Source organism: Primulina huaijiensis, unplaced genomic scaffold, assembly GCF_012295235.1.
Source record: "Primulina huaijiensis isolate GDHJ02 unplaced genomic scaffold, ASM1229523v2 scaffold25387_ERROPOS81747+, whole genome shotgun sequence".
NCBI lineage: Eukaryota > Viridiplantae > Streptophyta > Magnoliopsida > Lamiales > Gesneriaceae > Primulina > Primulina huaijiensis.
The window spans coordinates 1-15,128 of NW_027356185.1; the positions used below are offsets into that span (position 1 = coordinate 1).

The window sequence follows — 15,128 nt, forward strand, 5'->3', positions numbered from 1 at the left end:
GCGTGGATTAATAAGCTTGGCATTTTTTACTTTTGGAACAAACTTACATTTTTTTAACTTGCTACAGCTACAAAAGAACAACTGGCAGAAATTATCTCTGCCCTCCATGGTCATGTTGCAGCTCTTCTTCGACACATGGTTGGCTCACTCGGTATGATCAACGTTTTCTGAGCTTAAATCATAATTGTGGCTCGCTCATTTGGACATCTAAATTTTGTAGCTTTCTTGCATGTATATTACGGCGTATCATCTCTGAGAATTTTTAAGAAAATTGAATTTGAATGAATTAGAAACTTAGATGTATAAAAAAAGAGCAGAGTCTTTGATGAATCAATAGTAGCATTTTCTTACATTTTGTTTTCTTAGACATTTTAGTCCATTTACATGGGATATGCTAGTATTTCAGTATTATGCACTAGTGCTCTCTATATTGTGCTGGGAATGGGATTATTTGAATGACTCGATACTTGCCTTGCTAATACAGTAACTTGGTTTTGTAGTTATTGAACATGCATATGAACTGGGGAATACGACTCAGAAGCAAGCTCTTCTCTCAGAATTATATTCACCAGAACTTCAGTTATTTAAAAATTTGGTCACAATGAAAGAAACAAGGTAATGCATTAACTTGTTGACTATCATGGGGTGGTGTTGAAACTACAATAACATGATTTTGCTCTCTTTTTTATACTTTGTGTGATTCCATCGAGCTGAAATTTTCTTAATGGGTATACAAACTTAAAAAGTTGAACTTCATGACTAAACAACCAGGCAGCTCAATGTTATTTGCAATTGTTAGTTAAAAGTAAATGGAATTATGGTATGTCTGGTGATAGAGCATGCATATTTTTCTTGGTATCTAGTAGCCTGAGAGTGAATAAAATATGTGATTTTTAAGGCTGTGGACTCCGAAAGTTGGTCAATATAGTTCTTTTCTTTCACCGAATAGTTGGATGTTGACACCATTATGAGTCAAAATGTGACAAGTTTACGTACAAATTTCATGATTACTTTGGCTTTCAGAGTTCACTTTATTTTATCATAATAACTAAAATTTTCACAGGTTAGTAGATGTGATATCAAAGCTACAATTACAGAAGCCATCCGTTTTGCGGCACATGGCATCTGTGCTTCAGCCAATCTTGGAGAAAGGGATATTAGACCATTCAATTGTGCACAAAACATTAATGGAATTTCTAAGCGTTGCTGATAAGGTTCTGTCATAATTTTTCCCCATTCCAACTATAGTTGCCGTAAAATAATTTTAGAAATTTTACTGAATTTTTGGCAATACTCCTAAATCATATCTTTGTGAAGTCCTCTGCAGCAGACATTATCCAGCAGCTGTCAACTTTAGATCTTGTTAGGATGTTTCACACAAAGGATGGATCCAGGCTTGGTGTTCTCTGTATTAAGCATGGGAGTGCCAAGGTACCATCCCAACATCGCCAAAAGTGCCATTACAGAAATGTTCGATTTTATTGTACCACATTTTTAATGGTTTGGTGCGGCACACTCATTAACTGCATGTTTGTTTAGGAACGGAAGAAAATAATTAAAGGCTTGAAAGGCCATATTGACAAGATTGCTCGTGACAAATTTGGGAGTATGGTAAGTATGACTATGGTGATTGACCAGGTTCATAGTTTCCCCTTAATATCCATTTCAGTTAACACACTCAAAGCTTATCATTACTTTTCATCCAATGATGGGCTTTGTAACTGAGGGCCTATGTTCACTATTTGGAAAATTTATGTTAGTCATCTTAAATATATTTAATAATTGCTATATTCCCTCCCCTCACCCATTTTTTGAACTTCTATATCTTTTTGTGACCTTTCAAGGCTTTTGCCAACAACTTTCTCAGGTACTCGTCTCCATATTTTCGATTGTTGACGACACAAAACTTGTATCAAAGGTTTGGTTTTTCTTGTCAGGCTCTTTCATACTCTTGTTATAACCTCATTCTAAGTGCATGCATCACAATTTCTATCATAGATGATCATTCGTGAGCTTGAGGGAAATTTGAAGGAGCTTATTTCGCATCAGGTTTGGTTTTCTCTTTTCTTTTTGCATCAGCAGCAATACAGCATCTTTTGCTTTGTTTAGTTGCATAAAACTTTACACTCGTTTTTTAGCTCTACCTGACATTTGAGGCTGACTTGAGATTGGGCGTGCATTTCAAATAAAGTTTTTGAAGTGCCATGTTAAAGATAATGTTACATATTGGTGAGACAAAAGGTGCATAAAAAATATTTTGAGAACAACGAGCATGACATGATTAGAGTAGCTATTGAGAGCTGGATGTAGTTTACGGGTCTTATTTTAAAATATATTTGACGTGAATGTGAAAAAGTGAATCAAGGAAATTAACTGGGATAATTAAAGTTGTTTTACTGTTTGCTAAAGTATTGTTGTATTTTGCCCTTTGCTTTAGGTTAGAACATGATCTTTGGCATTTGACACTTATGAATGTATTCCTGATAATTTTTACTAATTTTTTAATGCTTTTGATGCGAGAAATAAACTTCATATAGATTATATTTTGGTTTTCAGTAGTTTTGCCTCATTATTGGTTCATACCAGCAGAAGTTATATTATTTGTTTTGATTTAATAACAATACATTATTTTCTTGGTTGCTGATCCTTAAATTTTTTTCACGCATAGTGATGCAACCGTTTGTTTCTATTTGTTTATTTTTCACAGGATGGAAGGCGTCTTTTACTTCAGCTACTTCATCCCAATTCTACTCAATATTTCAGTCCAGATGATATCACATCCTTGAGTCTATCCATTCCATCACTTAGTAACAAGGCAAACCTCTTTTTTGTTCATTGTCATTGTACTTTGTATTCATTATTGTGAAACATGCTTAGAAAACATTTTGAATTGCAGTTTGAAAGAATTAGCTCAACAAAGTTCTAATTATTCTTTATTTAGGATGAACTGCATGGCAGTGAAGCTGTCGTAGATGATTGGAACAACGAAGATGCAAGCATACCTCTAAATGAGGGTGGTAAGAAAGATCCATTTAAGCGGAGGCAAGAGTTGTTAGTCGATAGTGGACTTGCTGAGGTGTGCACATTATGCTCTGCTCTCATCATAATATTACATTGTCCTTTCTATACCTCCATGTTTTTGTGTTATTTATATGGTTTTTAATTCTTAATCAGTCTTTTCGCCGCTCTATTTATGATTGTTTTTTCTGGAATTTTATGATATTAGTCGCCTCCCCCCCCTTTATAAAGTTGTAAACACATTGCTTATGTTTGCAGAAACTCGTTGATGTGTGCCACGAAATGGCAGGGGAATTGCTAAGATCCAAATCTGGAAAGGATGTCATTTATGAGGTATCAATTATAGTTCTTTACATTCTAAGGTTTCTATATCAGTGAACATCAGCAAGTCTCTGTTTTTTATATGATATTTATTTCCAATTGATATTGGTCTTGGATTTACTTTATTTCGTTATCCCACTCTCCATACAGCCTTAAACATGTTATTGATATTGATTATTTTGGGTAATGGGCCATTCGGTTTTATTAGGTTTCTACTGGAGGCGCCAATGGAATTCTTTATCTCAATTTGAGTGAAAAGTTGGGCTTGTTGCACGAATCTATAGCATCTGTAGCCGCCCAGCCTAAGCAGGATGAGCCAGAAGAAGAGCATCTTCTAGAAAACTTTCATTCAAGCAGGACCATCAGAAAACTAGTTCTTAACTGCCCTGCTTTCGCCACTGTTTTATGGGAAAAAGCTCTTAAAGGGAAATGTGGAATATGGGCAGAAGGTCACAGGTTAGGTTTTCATAAACTGAAATAAAACCTCCTCAGAAAATATTCTAACAATATTTTCGATAATATTAGTAGATCCTATCTCAGAAGAACTCTTTCTTATCCATATCAACATTTCCTAGAGTTTATCATCTTGGCAATTTTGTCCCTCCCCATCATAAACTATTTTCCCTACTCAAACTGTAATTTCATACGTGTAGTAGTAACATAGTTTCTTAAGATCATCATCATTTTGCCTCAGTTCAAAGGTAATCAAAGCATACTTGGAAACTTCAGAGACTACTGTGAAGGAGATTGTAACAGAAGAGCTGCAGCCCTTCATAGAGAATGGTGTTCTGAGCATACCATTAACTGAATCAGTCGATGAAAAAAACTAGGAAAATGAATCCCTTTAGAGATCATGAATACACAAATTAGCAGATTATATTGAGGAATTTCTAAGACCCAGGAGAATTCTCTTCTGATAATGAGTTCTCTGGTTCTTCCTTGGTTAGATGGAAGTTTTGTTGCTTAACCTTTAGTTTTGTTCGACGCTTGGCAGTTCATATATTTTTGTTGCAATTATATATAATGAAATGCCAATTTATATGCTCAATTCATCCTCGTCATTTTGCCTGTTTCGGTTTTCAGAAATTATGTTGATTTCCGTGACATAGAGAATGACAGACTAGTCCGTGGATTCAGGATTTGTATTAAACATGAAATGGTGAATAAAAATTGCATTTTTGGCAATTTCAGAAATATACATGTAGTTTTACTTGTGGTGTATGTTGCAGTGTGAAATGGGGGTCACTTGAGAGTCTCGAACTCGAATGATGCAAGGGTTTTTTCTGAACCAACTTAATACCGATCGAGAATTCATGTATTTATAAACGTCACTAATCCGTAAAATATATGTCTCAAAATCAAATCTTTGTAGTTACCATTCACCAATGATACATGTATGATATATCTTGACTTGGTTGCATTTTGGATTAAAGAGGCTTGACAAATGACTTGCAAAGTTCACAGTAACATTTACCAAAAAAGAACGCAAAAAACGAAAAGAAATCTTTGAGATCCCATCATATTTTCATTAACCATCGTAAAAAAACCAAAAAAAAAAAGGAATAACAGAGCAAAGCAGACAAGAAAATAACTCAGATATGACAGGAGCTGAAAATTGAGATCCCAATTCACGTTCCAATTCCCATTCAAGCCGATCAAAAATAAAACTATAGAGAGATTTTCAGCTTCATTATTGTGGAGATAGAGAATCTACATATCCAAGGTCTCTATGAAGTGCTGATCTCAGCTTCATTGACACATCAAGAATCTAGAGTAGGTTAATTCAACCACCATATCGGTGTTTCAGCTGTTCAGGAGGCTCCTCTTCCATTATGCTTGAACCTGTAGTCGAGAGGTACTCACGGATGGTTGTTTTATGATCCCCTAGATACGTATGATCCAGAAAGTTATCATAAGCCATATCACCGAGGTTCTTTGCTGCCAATACACTGCAGAATGATTTCACATCTTTTAGCACATCACCAGCACGGGTTATGGCTATAACATTATTGTAAATGAATGCACAGAATGGAGCTTTCACCAGAAATTGATCGAGGAACAGGGAAATATCCAAGTAGATAGGAAATGCGCAAACCAAGCATTTCAACAAACAGCATTAAGAAAGGTCTTTGTTTCATGAAATGAAAATATGATAACGTATTCTCGAGGAAAATCTCCATCGTATAGAAGTTTGATAAAGACAGCACTCACCAGTGCCGGAGATAAACACGACAGGGTAAAATATCATCCAACCAAATCTTGTGAATGCCATATCGTCCATACCGTTGAAAGAAGATTTCTTCACTTCCTGCACCAAATGTCTTTTAGTGTCATGAGATAAAAGTGCAGATGAACAGCATAAAAATACCCAGATGAAAAGGATTGTTTTCCAAAAGAAAGAAAATCACCTTTACATCTGTTTATGAAATATTCTTCGTCACTATAGCGTGCACACAACACCTGCATTAATAATGCCATATATGATTCTTTATCGTGCAAACACACTAATAAGTCATTCATATCAGAAGAAAAGCAATTTAATTTTGCTCACCGCTTGACTTGTGTAAAACAGCCCATTAAATGTTTCTGGTGTCACCTAAGGATATAAATTTTCAATTAAATACTATGTCAATTAGTATCTTTGCGATTGACCATCCAAGAATAAATGAAGATCTTTGCAAGGACAAAAATAACTATGAAACTCACAGCTAAGAAGCGGAATTCATGCTCCCTCTCCATAAAAGAGGGTACCTGAGCAAGGAAAGCAAATAACATGTCAAATTCAGCTGCTCAAGCTCTGTATCAGATGTTGAACAGAGAATATGGCTGTTCAATGTTCTTACCTCCGTTCTCTGGATCTCAAAAATGGTAATCACAAGCGATTCGGCTTCACATGGCTCCACACTTAAGCTTGATATCTCCTGATAAATAAAAAATATTAGCATCATCCACTTTAAAAACAGTAAGACTCCAAAGGTAGAGGAGCTGCCTAGTATAACCAATCACCTAAAGAGTATAAATATTTGAAACTCTTTTTATATTTAGGTACTCCCACTTATAATCCCGCAAATTCAAGTGCCAAGTACATTTGTTCTACAAAATCATCACAAAGTTTTCTTCTTCGATCTTTTTCCTACCAATTAACCGAATCTAGTTAATTTAACATCTCCAAGAAAATTTAAACCAATTTAATTCTATCCAATCACAAGTTTCAAACATTAGTCAGCAAAATATTGCGATCTCGACTAAATAGCTAAGCTAAAGACATAATTCAAGCCTTGCATGATAAAATATCAGCAACCATAGAAGGATAACTCAACCTATTGATAACCCGAAAATGAAGATGTGATTTCTCACTCTTTCAGTTATGTTTTTGGTTGTAGCATAAGACTAGTAGCACAAAAAAAAAACAGAAGATATACCTTGGTTTCGGGCAAAGCTATCCCGCGCTCAAAGAAAATAGGAGCAACATGAGCAAACACTCTCCTAAATCCATTCAATTTCGCCATTCTAAAGTTTATCAAATTCGGAAAGGTACTCCTCGCACTCCTCTCTGCATTATCATTTCAAATATTACATTGGCGTCGCAAAAATATTTCTATGGAACAAGGTTATCACCGATTGTAAATAGGAATAAACAATAATTTAGCCCAAAAAAAAGAAGAAAAAATCAACAAAAATAAGCGCGATCAAATTGCGTAAGCTCTTCAATATTACTTTGAGCAGTGCAAAATAAGATACATTAAATATACAATCATTAGCAGAAAAAAAAATTGGATAATGAATAACAATTCAAACAGCAGAGCTCCAAAATGAGGCAGCGGAATCTATTGATCCCTACACCAAACAAACGCTTTTTTTTTTTTAAAAAAAAACTTTTCCGTATTTTTGATCCGGAAGGTAACCGCACGCACCGGATAGAAGCGAACCGAAGCCACAGATGGAAACGAGTCCATCAGACGACACGATCAGATCAAAATCGGACTCCTCCTTGAGCTCGAAAGGCAACGTATCGGGCGGAGATACCTCCTGAGACTGCGGAGAAGAATCTCCGGCGGACATGTCTGAGCTACGGCGGAGCACGGACGGGTAACTGAAGGCTTGCTGGAGCTGTGGGGAATGAAAGCGCGAGGGGAGGGGGGATGATAGAGGCGGAGAGCACGTGACTGGCACGTGAGGAGAATGAAAATAAGAATCACGTGCTGGAATTGGGGAAGAAGGAATTGATTGGTAACGGAGAGGCAGCATTGCGGTTGACTCACTTTTTTGACTTCTCCCCCGTTCACAAAAGTTCCATTGTGATAATTGCTTTTACACCCCTAAGATTTATCATAAGTTAAAAAAATCCAACTGTTAAAAAATATTATATTTTTTGTTCAAAAAACGATAAATCCAATAAATTCTAAAATTAAAAACACAATAATCACTTGAATTTATATTACATTTTAGACTATTAGGTTAAAATTTATTCTATATTTTTAGGGAATTAAATGTAAGAAAATACAAATATGAGAGGGATGTATTTATTATGTTAGATTATAGAATTTGTTTGTTATTTTGCCACCTAATTGAAGGGAGATTTATATAATATTTAAAATAATTGAGTTTTTTCTGTTAATATGATAAGATATATATGTAATTAACCTTTAAATTTGGATTCAGCTTCTATTTTAAATTAGGCAAAAACTTGTGTGAGACGGTCTCACGGGTCGTATTTTGTAAGACATATATCTTATTTGGGTCATCCATAAAAAAATATTAATTTTTATGCTAAGAGTATTACTTTTTATTGTGAATATCGGTAGGGTTGACCCGTCTCACAGATAACGATTCGTGAAATCGTCTCACAAGAGACCTACTCTTTAAATTAAATATAAATATTTTTAATCACTGTAACGCCCCAGATTCGACGACTGTCCTCACTGTATCAAGACGAGTCTTTCCAGCATGCTTATTTCCTCACTCACACGCACCCTAGGGAACTTCCCAAGAGGTCACCCATCCCAAAATTGCCCCAAGTCAAGCACGTTTAACTTTGGAGTTCTTATGTGATGAGCTACCGAAAAGAAGATACATCTTCGTGGTATGAGTAGTACATATCAAATCTTTTAAGCCATCTTCAACTGTACAGTCCATTACATTGAATAGTCTCGGAATCTCTCTCCTTCCGATGTAAGATCGGTTCATTCATGTTCCCTCCATCTAGAAGCCTGCCAAGAGCCGCTCATTGTCCGTGTAAATTGGAAAAAAAAAACAAACAATATCCTATTGGGATATGATTCCATCCCAATAAGAAAAAAATGAATAACGATTTGGTAAATTCTGTAGGATTGAAAGTTGAAAAACAAATGGATGTGAGATGGGAGGAAAGTAGGTATGGAAAATAAAAAACACGTACATGTATTAAAGCCCATGTGACAGCAATTATGTCCTAATTAGGCTCAAATGCCTTTGTTCAAGTTGGTGGTGGGTCACTTCATCACGGCACCTAAATGGAGTCCAATTTGTCCATGTTATTCTTATGACAAATAAGGCAATAATGCTTACAACCAATCGAAACATATGTGGTCAAAATTATGCTGCCCAAAATAAACTTGTTGAAAGAATCGGAAGTTAAAAAAATGTGTATATATTTTTTGTTTAAATAAACGCAAGCATATCAGCGAAACGGAAGATATCTTATCTGTCTTCTTCATGCAATGTTTACTGAACATGGACAGCTCATTTTTGATGGTATAGTTTCTAGAGTAGACTAGACACCTTCTGTGTGAGAAGTAAATGCCTTTTTAATGTTTATTATATGCCTCGTCTCCCTATGAGACGTAGTCATATTGCCCTTTTGTCACATTGTGATATTATCACTTTAATATGACCAGATTACATANTCGGTCAAGATTTTCTTCGTGGTAAAACTTGATGAAATATTTACACCATAGTAGGGACAGGCTTTCCGAAAAAAGGGCGTAAACTTTAGGAGATGACCACGCGTGGAAACTACTGTAAATCCAAAAACAACCAAGAAAAAAAGGAAGTACTTGGTGAGGGATAATTCAAAACTCTCTGGTGACATTTGCGAAGAGTATAAACATTTCGAATATGGGGAAAAGGTATGCGGATTTTCAAGAAAGTACGAGGGTGCAAGTGAAAAGGGTCAAACATAATGAGGGGAACGAGGTAGAGGAAGTCCCTATTTCACCGCCGATTACAATGATATGCTTGGTTTGGAATGCATGTGGGCTTGGGAAACAACAGGCAGTCCGAGATCTTAGATATCTTCCAGACGCAAGCAGCCCATCTTTAATCTTTTTATGTGAAACTAAGCTCAGTCTCTCAAAGTCGATCGTGGTCGAATAGATTGAATTACGATGGCATCTTTGCAGTAGACTGTCAGAGACGGAAGGGAGGTCTAATACTATTGTGGCGAGATCCTTTAGTGGTGAATATCCTTTCGTACTCTACGGGACTAGACCAATTTGTTTGTAATTTGAATTGGCACATGGAGTACTCTGCAGCGGAGGTTGAGAACTTAGCATATTTTGGATCGGATCATAGGCCAGTGATGGTAATCATAGGCCGGATACTAAACTTCATTTCTACGCTTTCGACAAAACCTTTTTAATGTGAACAAGGTTGGAGCAACTCCAAGAGACTTGGATCATGCATATTTTTCAAAGGGAAGCAAAAACAGAACAGCTGTTAAGTCACCAGAAGAATTTCAGTGGAAGCACATCAGTGAAAAGCTAAATCAACAAGAAATTCGACATCAATATTAAGTAGATAAAATTAACACAAAGTGTAATAAAGTTTGACATTACAAACTTGTTGAAAGAATACAACGTTGTGCAGGACACATTGTGACAAACAAAAATGAAATCAAAACTCGCGACATAGTGCATCAGGCTAGATTATATTTATAGCTAAAAAGAAGACAATACCACCTGTGGGAGAAGTGACGAATCATATCATTCCAAAAATACACTGAATTTTGAGGTGGTTGAGTACGAAGTACAGCAGTGAAAAAGAGTATGAGAATCCAGAATGTTTCTATCCTGCCATCTTAGTCAAGCGATGAATGGTACTTCTTGCAACTTTATTACCAGGATCAAGCTTCATTACAGTTCTAAGGTCTTCAGCTCCGAGTTTGTATTTCTCCATGCTCTCATAAAGAAGAGAACGTTGCACAAGGACAGATACATTTGTGTCATCATGTTCCAGAACCTGCACATGATGACGCAACTTTCAAGTCCCGTGTCTACTGAAATGTGAATATTATAAGACATTGCACCAGGTCATTGATGCTTTCCACTGCTAAAAAACACAATTCCCACAAGTATTTTAGAGATGGTTGGAAAATAATACATTAACCGGTATGATATTGCTATGACGCTCTTGTTCTATCATATACAAAACAAATTTTTAATGACACTTGTTGCAAAATGGAAGAGTTAATATTTTAAAAGCGTACAGTCCGCCAGACCCAAATCCTAATATCACACTCCATCAATATTTTTAAATGGGCATCTTGAAAACCCTTTTAACATTCATATTAAAGGGCTAATCAGGAAATTAAATTGCAAAATTGAGAAACAACAAAAACAAAAGAGGGAAAAAGGAGAAGTGGAAATATAGTACTTTGGTAAAGGGGCCAAAAAGATTCTTGTAAGAAATTGCAGAAGGATTCTTAAATGGTGGAAGTGTTTTAATGGTAGACAAAGTTGGAAAATATGCAGATGCAAGGTGAGAGTACAAGAAAGCACTCACTGGTCAGTGATGCCTTTCAGAAGAACAATCAGGTGGGAAAAGAGCCAAAGAAGAAAGGTACGATCATAACATATACCATATACTTATCTACTTAAGTACATTCCAATCATCATGCCTCGTTATTTTTTTCTTTTGTTTTTGTCTAGAGCAAAGTATAATAGACCTAACATCAATATCTAAAACAAGATATAGCCAGAATATGAAGATTGTGTTTCATTTAAGAAAATAAAAGAAATAGAACAAGTTTACCTTTGTACAGTCAGCCACGGCCTTTTTGTACTCCCCAACTTCCTTGTAACATGATGCCCTGCAGGTCAAGACCTCCATTGTCCCATCATTATCACCAGCCTTCTCAAAAAGAAAGACAGCCCAAGACAACCATTTAATAGCATCAGCATACTGCCCCTGTTTATAATTATCCATACCCTTATTTTTAGCGGAAGGAGCATTAACACCAGCAGGTGGGGGAGGAAGGCCTTCGAGCTCAGTCGTTCCACCTCCATCAGCCCCTCCTTCAAACTCCGCATTTATCCCCAAATCATCATCCCCAGATAGTTTCTGGCTAGTAAATCCTTCATATCCCCCCGAGCCACCATTGGAAGTTGAAGAGAATAATGCGTCAAAATCACTTGCCCCTGAGGGTTGCCTAGTGGGTTGGCTTTGACTTTGAGTCTGAATATCCACAAACCCAAAATCACCAATCGGATCGGTCTTACTCGCGCTGAAAGGATCTGATGAGAATTGAGAACCACTTGTTTGGGAAGTTGGGTTTTGAAATCCCCCAAACAAATTGTTCTTTAAACCACTCTTATCACTTTCTTTTCTTGCTGAATTGGTAACATCAGGTTTCTTAGCCCCAAAATCAAAGAAAGACCCAAAAGGGTCCTTATTTGAACCTATCCCACCACCTCCGTTGTTACCTCCTCCCATGCTTTTCATTGATGAACCACCAAGATTTGGATTTCTACTATTATTTCCACCCAAATTCACATTCCCACCACCAGGATTCGAACTGGTATTATAGTTGCTACCAAAATTCACATTTCCACTACTATTATTTGCGTTAGAATCCCAGGATCCGGTAGTTTGAGTGGAAATACCACTTTTCGACAAGGAATCAGCCACCCCTCCCATTGAGAACGTGCTCTGACTCCCCGGGCGAGCTGCATTTTTCAGCGGAACATTATTGCTGCCCTTATTCTGGCCCATCGCCGAGTTCAGCAAATCACCAAACAGATTTGGGTTCTTATTTTGAACAATTCCCACACCCGATGCAGGGGCAGCGGAATTCCAGCTTTTCCCGAAAATATCTCCCACCATAGACGTCGGGCCGGATAAAGATCCAACGCCACCAGATTGAACCGGAACAGCGGGCTGATGCGTCCACGAGGACTTGTTGGGCTGTTGGTTCCAGGACGACGTAGCGTTAGGCTTTCGTGAGTACGTAGTTGATGCATACGAGGAAGTCTGGCTTTTCTGATCTTTCATAGGCTTCGATAGCCCCGAGCACAGCCCCAGATCGAAATCAAAAGAATTGATCGAACCCGCCTTGTTATTCGATTTTCCGTGATTCGAATTCATGATTGTATAATCTTTCCTAATTCGAAGCTCTACAGCCCAACGCAAGGTTTATAGCTTCGCGGAGTCAAAACTGAGATCGGATTGAACGAAAATGAGATCTAAGAAAATCGGAAAACGTACCTTGATGAATCGAGAATGAAGGTGGCGGTGCTAACCTGCGCCGAAGGTAAGTGCCGTTAGCTGGATCCTTGTTTTCCGTCAACGGGATTATGGGTAAAGCTCCAGACAGAAGAAGGTCACGGGCCTTTAATGTAATGTTATGCCCACTGGATTTTTTTTTTTAATTTAAAAAATATTGTAAGAGAATGAGCTATGAATTTTCTAGCTTTATTTTTAGCATTTTCGAGACCTCTGAGTTCAAATTATTTTTTTCGATATTTCGCAAACCGCATAGCTTTCATATTTTATAATATAATGTAATTACATATTAAATAAAAATATTTCGAGCTTATATATAATAATTCACGAATATGTTCGAATATTTCGAACCTGAACTCGAGCCATGATTCGAGTAAAAAATATTAAAATTTTCAAACTTGGAATCGAATTCGAATTTGAGCTAAAATATACTTAATCAAGCTTAATTGAAGCTTGATATTCTATGTTTGTTGCCTTTATTGTTTGTGACAATGAAGCTGAACTCGGAATTGAAATATCTCGAGATTTACATAATTGGGCCTCAACTGGAACTTACTTTTGAGCCGAATAATGTACCTAATTGCTTGGATATGGCTGGATCAGACTCTGGGCCATAGCCAAGTTGAGAAGATTGCATATTGTGGGCTTCTTCAGTATTGGGCTTCTCCACCCCAGACCAGATTGATTAAATGTTCACCAACCAAGGGAGTCTCTTGTTGGGCTCAGTACAGTTTGGAAACCAAATAAAAATTCTCACCAATGGCCATGGTCCCAATCCCCCTTTCCCTTTATTTCAAATGGGGGCATTCCCATTTAATCCACACGAGGATAAAATCGCCATCGGGTCTCCAAACTCACTTAATTTCGAGTTTTTCCCGCGAGACCTCAAACCTCCGGACAAAATTGTCGTACCTAATTTCACGGAAAAATAAATTGAAATCAAATCATTTAGATTGCGTTGACATTGATAATTCTGATTTGGGGAAGGATTTGATAAATGGATTTCAAACCATCGCAACTGTCATTGAGATTGCATAGATATATATGCAATGAATTTGAAATTCTCTTGAAATTTTTTCAGTCAAAGCAACTCACACTCGGATCGATAGATTTCAAGTGTATATTTGTTGTTTTAGATAAACAAAATCATGAAATTCAAATATACCTTTTTGCATATTTATATTGTGTTTCATGTTAATTAAGATGAATTTGAAATTCATCTAATAATGATGTCCTTTGAAATCCATTATACTTTGTGTAGCTAATGTATAAATAAGTAATGTGTATATGTATTCATGTAAAAGAAAAAGTGGCAATGACATTGCTTTGGCTATTAAGAAAGATATACCAACAAATATTGAAGCATTTTGGATTGTGAAATAAATCGATTCCTTTTCGTTCGTGATTGGCGTCGTATCATTGAAAAAAATTATTATCTCCGGAAGAGTGATTAATAAATCAACTAAAAAAGATCCTAAACCGAATGATGTTTTATTCGATTTTTATGCGATATTTGTGACAATTATTTTTCCGTCATGTTCATTTTTCCAATTTACACCAGAATAACAAAAATCATATATAGAAGCTAGACTAATAAAATTTTCATTTTCCACCAAATTAAGCGATACAATATTACATTATTATAATTGAATATATAAAACCTTAAAAAAAATTAAATCATACATAAGTTAACATAGTCAGTTACTGATCAAGACTACCATATGGAACTGTATCTCATATTAATATTATACACTGTCATTTTCTCCATGCATCAAAAATTAACTAGTCTGGTTGGCCTGAGATATGACTAGTATAAAATTGACTTTTCTTTCCAACAGTTTGGTCTACTTGTCATTTGGATCATTGTCTATGAGATATCATCGCAATATCTCAACTCGTCATATTTCCAACTTGATTAAATTTGAGTTCTAGCTTCTCAAATCTTCCAACTTGCCATTTATCAACTACACATTTGAGTAAATATATTATAAACACAATAACACATTTTGTTATCATCAAATTCAAAATTGCTAGAAACATACTTCTTTGGAGACTTGAACACATGACATCGCTATGTTATGAAGTATTAGGATTAAGTAAGCGCTTATCACTAGGCTAAAAGCTATATGTGTTGGCTAAAACACAACTTTATTTTCTTATACTTGTGGCAGCGTAGATGACACCTATTTGAGTACTAATGGGTCAGGTGGTTAGGCTCATGAGTCTGGGAAGGTGCCTATCTATCTGCTGGTGCTATCTCATATCCCTTAAATATCGGTCCTACCATTTTCCTACCGTCGGCCTTATCC

The 15,128-nt window shown here is 36.3% G+C and overlaps 3 protein-coding genes across 3 annotated transcripts; 1 reads left to right on the forward strand and 2 right to left on the reverse strand.

Annotated features, from left to right (window-relative positions):
• Positions 1-6: 6 nt before the first annotated feature.
• Positions 7-4,387, forward strand: LOC140967459 (pumilio homolog 24). Its single transcript, XM_073427990.1, has 12 exons — positions 7-151; positions 501-615; positions 1,064-1,214; positions 1,318-1,431; positions 1,540-1,611; positions 1,868-1,918; positions 1,999-2,049; positions 2,708-2,815; positions 2,942-3,076; positions 3,277-3,351; positions 3,548-3,795; positions 4,034-4,387. The coding sequence occupies exons 1-12, from the start codon at positions 136-138 to the stop codon at positions 4,167-4,169; spliced, it is 1,272 nt and encodes a 423-aa protein (XP_073284091.1). The 5' UTR covers positions 7-135; the 3' UTR covers positions 4,170-4,387.
• Positions 4,388-5,013: 626 nt separating this feature from the next.
• On the reverse strand, positions 5,014-7,612 carry LOC140967460 (uncharacterized). Its single transcript, XM_073427991.1, has 8 exons — positions 7,254-7,612; positions 6,762-6,892; positions 6,183-6,260; positions 6,046-6,090; positions 5,891-5,935; positions 5,748-5,799; positions 5,551-5,647; positions 5,014-5,288 (listed from the first exon to the last, which is right to left on the reverse strand). Exons 1-8 carry the CDS (start codon positions 7,585-7,587, stop codon positions 5,123-5,125), a joined length of 948 nt encoding a protein of 315 aa, XP_073284092.1. The 5' UTR covers positions 7,588-7,612; the 3' UTR covers positions 5,014-5,122.
• Positions 7,613-10,095: 2,483 nt separating this feature from the next.
• LOC140967461 (uncharacterized) lies at positions 10,096-12,965 on the reverse strand. The gene is made up of 3 exons (XM_073427993.1): positions 12,802-12,965; positions 11,350-12,710; positions 10,096-10,557 (listed from the first exon to the last, which is right to left on the reverse strand). The coding sequence occupies exons 2-3, from the start codon at positions 12,679-12,681 to the stop codon at positions 10,384-10,386; spliced, it is 1,506 nt and encodes a 501-aa protein (XP_073284094.1). The 5' UTR covers positions 12,682-12,710; positions 12,802-12,965; the 3' UTR covers positions 10,096-10,383.
• Positions 12,966-15,128: the final 2,163 nt, after the last annotated feature.